The following is a 10,587-nucleotide window of genomic DNA, read 5'->3' on the forward strand; positions in this document are numbered from 1 at the left end:
GTTAACTGAGTCAGATTACTAAAGTAGTAAATAAACAGTGGAGAGACAAGAATCCAACAAGCAAACAACTGTCAGAAGTCATCTTTCTTACCAATTCTCCCACTCGGAGTGACTAAGCTACAAAGAAGCAGAACTGAGGCCGCAGGGAAATGTGACTTCAGCTTGAGCCCACTAAGTTTACCTTGCTTAAGTGCTGCCCAAGTGAAAATGTCAAGGTAACAGTTAAATGTACTGGACAGCAGTCATGAAAAATAGGCTAGAAATATAGATTTAGGAATTCTCAGTGAAACCACATGCATGCCTAAGACAGCCTAGGAAAAATTTTTACGGGGAGAAGACAGCTCAAGAAAGCCAAGAAGAGTAATACAAAAAAGACAGGCAGTGGGAGAAAGGTCAGAAAGAGGGAAAGGAAAGCCAAGGCGTGTATTTAGAAGGAGATATAGTCAATAGGTCAAATACTGTTGAGAGGTCAAGCAGGTTAATAACTGAAAAATACCCACTAGGGTTAGCAACAAGGCAGTCATTGTTGAGCTTCCATCCAAGACAAAAATGCTGGAAGGCAACAGCTTCACATGAATGAAAATGCACCACATTCACTCTAAAAGGAAAAAAATACCCTGGGCCCAAAGCCAGAGAATATTCTTGGGTCAGGTTTTTTTTTTTTCCTTGTCCTAAATTTAACCAGCTGGAATGCTTTGTTGTGTGCTATTTTATTCACCCTTAAAATGCAGGATCTAACTTTTTCTGTTTTATTTTTTCATGTAGATCATGATTCATCTTGAAGATACATCTTTGGGAGTGTATTCTCTACAGGAGCAGATGCTGTTTGTTTTAACAAACACCGTAGAGCTCCTTGTCAATAAGCTCTATGGTGACCAGACTACACAAATAGCATTTAAGTGAGAACCAAGTAGAAGAAATTCAAGATTTCCAGTTAACTGGGATTACCTCTCAGCTCACTTTCTTCAAAGCAGAAGAAACCAAACCACATCTCAAAAGAATGCAAGTTAGTAAGTTGGGCCAAAGATAAAAGCCAAAGAGTTGGCAAAGTTCAGGAAAAAAAGGGCCTCGTCTCCCCTAAAATGTTGTAGTTATGTTGGAAGCCCCTTTTCCTGACCTGATAACAAGCAACTGGGCTTGGTACAGTCAAGAGGCACTCAAAAAGATTTCAACTTAAAGAAAAATGTAGACTTCTGTTTTCCACCAAAATGGAGTAACAGGGAGTGATTTTTCCTCTCCCCTGAAACAACTAAAAAAAAAAAAAAAGTACAAAGTACGTGAAACAATGGCTTTCAAGATGATGGACAGTGGCCACTGAGAAACAGAAATCCAACAAGGAGAGCCCTATGATTACCCCCAAGTTTATTGCCTGTAAAGACTTTCCAACAGGGTGAGGAAACCCAGGTCAACTCCAAATATTGGAGTTGAAGAGCTCAGGAGGTTAAGGGATGACAGGACCAAGTATCAGAGCAGAAAGAGGTGCAAAGGAGAAAGTGCCAGAGATCTGCAGAGGCCCCTTCTCAAATCTTTAGCTCAGTTCTGATGAGCTTGTGGGGGTGAGGTACCTATCCCAAGGCAGCGTAAAGTACCACCCAAGAGGGTTAGAGAAAACAATCATGGAACTCACACTGGGCCAGGAATGCTTTTTATTCTCATTAGTCAGAGAGGCAAGACCTCCTGATTTGTGGGGTTGGGAAGATACTCCGAGGGATTTTGCCCAAGTTATGGAGAGTACTTAGCCCCAAACTAAATGATGCTCTGTTCCTATTTATACAGCTCAGTATGTCACTAAGTTCTGTCACTTGACCAGAACAAGGTCAAGAATATTTATAGGGACATCAGAATATCCAACACCCTACAAGGTAAAATTCACAATGTCTGGTATTTGATAAAAATTCACCATCCATGTGAAGAAGCAAGAAAATGTGATCCATCATGATGAGAAAATCAATCAATAGAAACCAATCCAGAAATAATGCAAATGACAGAATTAGACAAGCACATTGTCTGTATTACATGTTAAGTAGAAGCGTGGAGATACAAAAAAGACCAAATCAAATATCTAGAGGTGACAAGTATGATGTCTGACATGAGAAAACATACAGGATAGCATCAACAGGATGGGATTTAACTTCAGGAAAAAGAAAAAGATTGTGAGCTTGAACACAACAATGAAAACTGAAACCAACCAGATCTAGGTTGGAGGGGGGAGATACAGAGGACGGGACGGCCCTGTTGATGGGAGCCTCGCCCACACTTACAACTGAAGGACAAGACTCAAAAACAGATACATGGAGAGAAACAACAATAATAGAGCTTATTAACAAGGAGTGAGAACAGGGGAGGAAGAGGGGGAGAGAGGCACATGGACGATCAGTCTGTCCTACCCCATAGGGTTTCTGTGTTGCAGAGTCTAAGCCAAAAGCTACACATGGAAGATAGCAGCTGTCAGCTGAGCAGAGGTTAGGGGAGGAAGCGGGAGCAAAGCCACATGTAGAAGATAGTAGCCAGCTGTCCGATAAAAGCCTTGAGCCAGGGCCCTTCCCAGTGGCACAATAGGTTAAAGCACAGCATGACACAAAGCTGGCCGCAACTGCTTCAACACGAGTTCGATCCCCGGCCAGGGAAGTGACCCACATGGTGTAGCAGATTCACCCGCTGCTCTCCTCAGCAGTGTACTTCATCAGTCTGCCTGTTCTGCTCCCCATTCTCTGATGAATCCTCTCACCACCCATCCACCTTTGGCCTGTACCCCAGTTCTATATGCATAAATAAATATTTTTTAAAAAAGAGCCTAGAGCCAGCCAAACACATGGAGGAAGAAAGGGCATTTCTGAGATCAGGCACCAGAGATCCAAAAGACAGACAGGTAGAAGTAACTAGTCTGCTAATCAAAGTGACACCAAACCAGATATATGGTACAGAAGGGAGAAAGAGAGGCCACTCTGAATACAATGAACACAGGTCAAGCTGACTGTCATTCATGGAGAAAGAATGACAGGCTTTGCTGCTCCAGTTTTTGTTTTTGTTTTTGTTTTTTATGTATACAAGACCTGGGGTGCACTGTATCCCTAAAGCATACACAGTGATGTATACAACCAATGTTACCTTAATAATAAGATAAAATAAAGAAACCCCCATCAAAGCATACCATGATCAAACTACTTAAAACCAGAGAGAAAAAGGAAATAATAACAGCAGCAAAGGGAAAAAATTACATATAGCAAAACAAAGTGAAAATGACATTGGTGGACTTCTCATCAGAAATATGCAGCAGAAGACAATGAGGCAATATTTTTAAAGTTACTGAAAAAAAACTCTACCAGCCTAGAATTATTTACCGAGCAAAAATATCTTCTAGAATTGAAGGTAAAAAAAAAACGCACAAAATGAAGAGTGATGTAAAAATATTTTTTAAAAAAGTTAAAAGCAAAAAATAAATAAAGATGTTGTTAGATTCACAAAAGTTGAATGAATTAATCATTCATTGCTATAGTGTATCAATAAACCTGCATTATGGGAAATGTTAAAGACTTTTAGGCAGAAAGAACATGATGCCATATGATTCTGCACAAAGCAATGAAGAGAACTTCAGGAGTTGTAACTGTGTGGGTACACAGAAATGACTTTTTCATATTATTCAAATCTTTTTAAAGGAACAATACAACTAGGATCAGAAACCGTTGACTAAAAAACACCCAGTGCTCCCTACTTCCTGGAATAAATTGTTACATGTTGCCTTGTCTAAATTATGATGAGGTAATTGCAAGGAGCAAACTCCAGGGAAGCGATTAGCAAGTTAGCATTTGCAGTCATGTGGGAATGTAGATTCTACTTGTGGAAGAAAATAACATAGATATGTTTAGCATAAAAGGGAACAACCACAGCTGAGATCATGCCTCAGCTGGACGGCTCCGCTTGCCTATCAGGCTTTGGTGGAACAAAGCCCTTTCCTGGGTCCACATACCATGAGGATAAAGCACGCTTCCAGGGTACAGTAGAGGCCATCCTGGGAAGAAATGACAGCAACATGTCACGGTGTTTAGAGTTCCCAGACATTCTCCAGGGAAGTTCACTAGGAACTAAGGGACAGATCTAGATTGGCGTCACTGGAACTGTCACTGCAAGAAGTGGTGTACATTGCCTTCTGCTTCCAGGTTCTTAGAGTCCCACCTGCACCACTCCACTGAAACTGCTTCCCGGGGTGACCGCTGATTTCCCTTTCTCAGTCATCACCTACCTTGCCTTAGTTCCCTCCCAGTTCCCTGAGAGTTGCTGCGTCTTAATGCTCTCCCTGCTTTCTAGTGAGAGTATGTTTTCTAGCTCTACCCTTCAGTCTCTTTCCTTCCTCAATAGTTTCCCGCTCCATTTCCATTGTGTCTCACCTGGCCTCAGAACTTCCAGATCTCTCTCCAACCCCAGAGGGGTTGCTTCGACATGAGAACCCGGAATCTTCTCTCGCCCACTCCCTCCCTGACTGCTCACCTACGCTGTGGTCCTAATTGTCTATTTCTGTATCTTTCAACCCAACGAGGCTATATGCAACTCTAGTGCAGTGGCTGAGCTGTGTCTTCTTCTTTTTTTTTGAAGTTACTTATTTGAACCTGGTTTAACTTTTTATATATTTTTTATTTTTTAAATATATCAGTTTATTTTTATATCATTTTGTACTTTATTTTTTTTCATCTCAATTGTAATCCCCGTGGGCTTCCCATCACCAGAGATGTGTCTTCTTAGCAACTGCTTACTGCCCAGCCGAGTGGCTGGCATAGTTTTATAAAACCAGATCTTGCCAAGGAATTCAGATCTCAAATCAGCATATAAGGCATAAATTGTAAATAGCCAAAATTGCCCTCAAATAAGCCTTGACTCACCCATAAAATACACGTGGCTTTGTAAATCAAAAGGAGAACAGCAAATTTACCTTCCCCGTGGGATGTATTTTCTGAGTGCCAGCACTGAAATAGCCCACCGGTGACATAATATTCTGTCATTCCTTCCCACTGTGCTGCTTCTTTTTTGCCCCACATTGCACTACTTGGATTTCTGTGGTGGGAAGCATAATGTAATGTTTTGATGAAATCTTTTCTCTTTCCTTAAACTTTCTCTGTTTTGACTTCATGGTTTCTGATGATGACAGCACTTCATGGAATCAGCCTAAGAATCCTTTTATTCCTCCCTCTTTCCTTCCAGTTTCCAGGTTCCTGTTAATTCTTCCTTTATACAATGTCCCTTTGTCTCCAATCTTATGGCCACTTGCATAACCCAAGCCCTAATCACCTATCATCCTAACTTCTATGATAGCCTCCTAACTGGTCTCACTGGTTTTGCTGGTCTCTGCCCAATACACATTTCACTGCCACTAGATGAACATTTTCTAAAGTGCTAATTTAGTTCAATTATCATTTCCTATTCAAACGCCACCAGTGGCTCCCACTGGCTATTATTACAGTCCATTGTCTCCAGCCTGGCCCTCAGCGCTCAGGTCCCCAGTCCTGCTTCTTCTCTTGATAGAAACACCACACCCCCTGTCTATCCTCCAACTTTTCCCACCTCTGTCTCTTCCTGCCACCCTAAAGGGCACCTCCACAAACATCTTCAATTGCCAAAACCTACCTCAGCTTCAGAAAGTAGCATCCAAAGTGCCCCCTCCTCCTCCCCCCAGCTTGTATGGCCAGATAGGTGTGCCCTAATTAAAAGAGATGCCATATACATTTTTTATTCATTCACTCATTTGGCATGTGTTTTTGAGGATTAATGTGCCAGACACTCAACTAAGTGCTTAAGATATGTAGTGAAGACAGGTGCCACTCATAGAACTCATAGCCTGGCAGTGCAGGTGACAAGCTGTGACTCCCATAAGCCTTTGCGAAGTAAAATGAAAGAGCAGAACCTGGCCCTGACAGTGGTCACAAAAAGCTCCCCCAAATAAGTAACAGGTATGCTGTTACTAAAGAATGAGTAGAAAGAAGTTAGGCAGATGGGCAAGAAAAAAATATTTACAGATTGAAGGAAAAGTATGGGAGGGGGGAATGTCTTAAAGTAAGAGAGAATATGGCTCATTGGAGGAACACCCCCCCAGAAAAAATCATAAATGGAGCATATAGAGAAAAGGGGTGGGGTGGGAGGGTCAAGCAGGGCCCAGTCAGGTCATGCATGGCCTGCCTTGCAAGGCTAGGACAAGCTAAAGAGACTGAATTTGGTCCTGAGGGCAAGGAAAAGTTTTCAGGAAATATTGTGATCATACTTGCATGTTGGAAGTGGGAGTAGAGGTAAAGGCAGCGGTCGATGCTGTACCTCAGCTGAAAGAAACGGGAGGGCTGGATGAGGGTAAGAACAAAGGGACAGAGACAGGGATGGAGGTGAATGCTGTGGATATATGATTCAGCGATTAATTGAACTCAAAGGGCCATGAGAGAAAAGATAATCATGTAGGAGACAAGTGCTTTGCACACAATAGGTGCTCAATGGGTATTTGTGAAATGAACAAATGATGACTGAATGACAAGCATGCTAATGAGTGAGAGGCAGAGTCAATTTTTTTTTTTTTTTTTTGGACATCTCTTCCAATAGAGAGCCATCCTTAGAAGATACACAGACTCGAGGGGGGAAAAAATATGAGAATTTACAGTTTATACTCTCCCTATATACTTAAACAAGCTAAAGCTGATCAAGATAAAAGTGATACAAAGCTGTATGAGAACCTCAGGTGGCTTTTGGTGTTTCTGCCTTCCAATCTGCTTCCCTGAGATTCTGCCCAACTGATCTTCTGTCAGCATCAGGTCCCCAAGCTCTAGGCCAGAATATGCAACACTCTTGAAAGTGGTGCTTCCAGCAGTAATCTAAGTTGCTCAAAGACTAATTCACTTGCCAAGTTTTCACTGAATGCCTCCGACACTAGGGCTGGACCAGGGCCTATGACCGTGATAATAGATACAGACCCAGCCCTTGAAGAACTCCCAGTCATCTCAAGCATTTAAATCAATCACATAAATAAGTGGAAAATGGGAGGGGGGGTGTGGGGAGGGGGTGCCATTTACTTACCAAGAAGTCTCTTTGATTGTGTAGACATTGGCCTCAGAAAGAACCAGAAGCTGCCAGGCCTTGAAGAGCATCGTTTTCGTAGTATAATACTGCCACCTAGTGGTCCCCAACAACTTCCCTGCTTTACCCAGGAAATTTTCTAGCTAAATATATTACTGGGAATCACCATCTCTCCAGAACTTTTCCTTTATCAAGATAATCTAGGGAGTGATTCTCTAACATATAAAAGGTACACAAACTTGTCAATACATGTATAAAAAGAAGAGCAATTTAATTTCCTAATGGTACCTAGTGGCAACTGAAAGAGAAAATTAAGAAATTCTTTCAGTTTCCTTTGGACGCTAAAGGATCTTCAGTCATCTATATCAAAAGGCCAGAGGTGTGTGTGTCTGACCTCAGTCTAGCAAACAAAATCCACAGGGAGCACTCCAAACCCAATAAAGAATAAAAGCTGTTATCCCAGATGTCAGGACTGATAACAAAATCAAAGACTGGCTGGCTCAACGAGAATGCAAGTGTAGATGTAGACTGTCTGGAATCTCATAAACTCTACTCCCCCACACGGGTCAAATTGGGCCAGATGTCATTGAGAATCTGAATTTTATGCTCAGAAAACCATGGTGACCCAAACCTCAGAGGCTTCTCCTTAAAAAAAAAAAAGCATAAAAGAAACCAGAGGTTAGTTTCCCAGGAATATACTACTCCCAAGATGGTATTCCAAAAGGCTAAGTCTTACATCATCTTGTCTATTTAAATGCATAAAGAAAATTTCTAAGCACTTCTGGTTGGAGTCTCATGGCTCTGATGCCTTAATTCTCTGGTCTTACATGACCCCGGATGGTGGGAGAATGGCAGTTGGCAACAGTTACCTGACTCCTGCTCTCCTGGAACACTGGGAGGCTAAAGGCAAGGATCTGGAGCACTCCTCTCCATCAGTCAATTTTCTTCTTCGTGGCCTTCACCTTCCTTTCTGATTAAGACTGCCCCTGTTAAATCAGCTGTGCATGAGAGAGAGTCAGAGAAACATCAGAATACAGCGATGAGAAGAGTGAGGACCAAGTTCTAAGTCCAGTCCCATTCACTTAATGGCTTCTGATTTCTGGCAAATTATTTAATAGCTCCATCAAGGCCATCAGGTAGTGTTAAGACTGTAGACCAGCTGTAGGTGGTCCTGCTTACATTGTAGTCTTCATGCCTCTGTGTATTCTTTGAGATAATTTCTCAGCAGATGGTAATAAAGTATCTTAAGGGGTACCTTTTCTCTCATGCACTCAAAGACAGGAAAAGGATTACTATCACACTGCAATCTGAGCCTGTTTCTCAATATATAAAATGGAGACAATACACATTTGTAGAAAGCCTGCTAAAAAAACAACCAAAATACCAGGCATAAAACACCTTGCACTGTAACTTGTAATATAGATACTTTCCTAAAATTTGTTTGCAATTATCCAAATTTGAGGAGCTAATATAACAGAGGTGAAACAGGTTTCAGTCTGCAAATGTTTTTCCTGCCTTTGAAAACAGAAGCAAAGACCAGTGATAACAGTATCTTCTCCTTCAAAGTATGTCATGATTCCAAAGGTAACTTTGTACAACAGGATTTAAAAGAACATGCCAGTTTCTGAGAGTTGCATCACTGAGTAAAGTACTTGAACTGTTTACAAAAATAGTTGAACTGCTCTGAGTCTTTAGATAAAAGTAGCAAATGGAAGCTAAACCCCTGCCCAACCTCAACCTCAACCCCACTAGTGACCATTAGAAGCCAGGGGTGTCCAGGTGCACAGATCTGAAAGCAAGCTAAGGATAAATGAGGAAAAGTTGCAAATGTTTAAGTTAGCCCACAGAAGTCATTCTGCAAAGTAATGTATAATTGAGAAATCGTTATTTTCAGGAAAACAGCCCACGGAACACCTCTTCGACTGCTCTCACCACGAAGAGTCGGCTCAGGATAGTTCAATCTAGTAACACTCGCAATGTTATGTCATTTTTCATTTGGCTTGGAAAAGAAAAATGAGGCAACACATGTAGCTTTCTAATTTGGGCAGCCTTGAGACAATGTTTAAAAGGAGTTTGCATTTCATCTGTCTCTAGGAACTCTACTTAGGGTGACCAAATAATTGACGAGGACTGGTTCTCTTTATAAAAAACCTCAGGCCCAGTCCAAAGTTCCACTCCTGGCATAAAAGTGCAAGGAGCTCCCCAAACTGCTCTCCAGTGTGTACCAGTGAAACTGGGGGGAGAGGAGGGGGCGGCATTATTTTTTTTATTTTTTAAAGATTTATTTATTTATGCTTACACCTGGATGCAGGAAGGGTGGGGAGCTTTCTAAATGATGGCACCCAGAGCAAGGGCTCGGACTCCCCAAATCTAAGCTACTAAGTAACTGACAGGCTCATGCTGTTATTCTTTTCACTTCTATGCAACTGTGAACAAAGTTGTGCAGACCCTTCCTGCGTCCACCCTCCCAAGGGTGACTGCCCCACCTGCTTGTACAGTGCTGATTCTGGGCAGCCGAGGAGAGGCTGTTTGGGGGTGCGTGCCTGGAGCTCTGACATGCAGACTGGGGTGTCTGCACACGTGGCCTTTCCCAGCCGGGGTGTGATGAGAAGCCAGTGGTGAGGCACAGACTGGCCTGGTACATCTCAGTCTGCCGCCCGTGGTAGTCTTTAACAAGTTTCTCTGTTTGTCCTATAAATTGTTACGTCTGGAGGCTTCACTTGGTAAGGGATTTTTTTTTTTTGCAAATTTTTCTATATTTAAGAATAAAAACATGAAAAAAATCCTTCTAAAAGCCAAATTCTTGTTTCCCTGAATTCTAAGTCTTTATGAGCCTCATGGAAGTTTCCCTTCATCCTCTCACTTAGAAGCTGAAAGCTACTCCAGGTTAATATGGGTCCACACCTCACACACGGAAATGTTATGTACAACACATATGTACATGACACACTGAATAAACATGCCACACATATACACAAAACACAATGAACGGGGCTGAGAATGATGGGGACCCCACTCCCCAAAAGAACCACTTCCAGACAATGAGAGGAACAGAAATGTAGTAGGGCCCCACAGACCAATTCATCTGCCTACATCTGGAAGTCTTCCAGAGTTTGAGAGGAGATACAGGTGACCAAGAATACACATACCAAGACATGTCTCTTCCCCATCTCCCAGAAACAAAGAATGAGTCTTTTGATTTAGCAGCAGCTATATTTAATCATTAAGATTATCCTGACCCTAACAGAAGAGAAACTATCTAAGGTTAAAGTGGGCAGGGCTTTCCTCCCTCGTTTATTTTAGAGGCAAGTAGAAGTGGATGAAGCAAATAGAATCCCAAAGCTCAGCTCCTGTACAGACACCAGGGAGTATTACTAGTCCCTTCTCCTTTTCTGCCTCTATGTCCAAGTTCACTATGGAGAGGGTTCCAGACATCCTGCTCCAGAGTAAGGCTCCTCCCTGAGGCCCTCCACCTGTCCCTCTGTGAGACCCTCCACCTGTCCCTCTGTGAGACCCTCCACCTGCCCCTCCCTGAGGCCCTCC

General features: G+C 42.3%; 1 protein-coding gene across 1 annotated transcript in view; it reads right to left on the bottom strand.

Annotated features, from left to right (window-relative positions):
• Positions 1–8,033: 8,033 nt before the first annotated feature.
• LOC101632562 (chromosome unknown open reading frame, human C9orf43) overlaps positions 8,034–10,587 on the bottom strand; it is a 34,022-nt gene continuing 31,468 nt past the window's right edge. Inside the window, exon 16 of the mRNA XM_012721233.1 lies at positions 8,034–8,042. Within this exon, the coding sequence (XP_012576687.1) occupies positions 8,034–8,042 (9 nt within the window). The remainder of the gene's footprint in view (positions 8,043–10,587) is intronic.

This window comes from Condylura cristata, unplaced genomic scaffold, assembly GCF_000260355.1.
Source record: "Condylura cristata isolate star-nosed mole 26May11 unplaced genomic scaffold, ConCri1.0 scaffold00006, whole genome shotgun sequence".
NCBI lineage: Eukaryota > Metazoa > Chordata > Mammalia > Eulipotyphla > Talpidae > Condylura > Condylura cristata.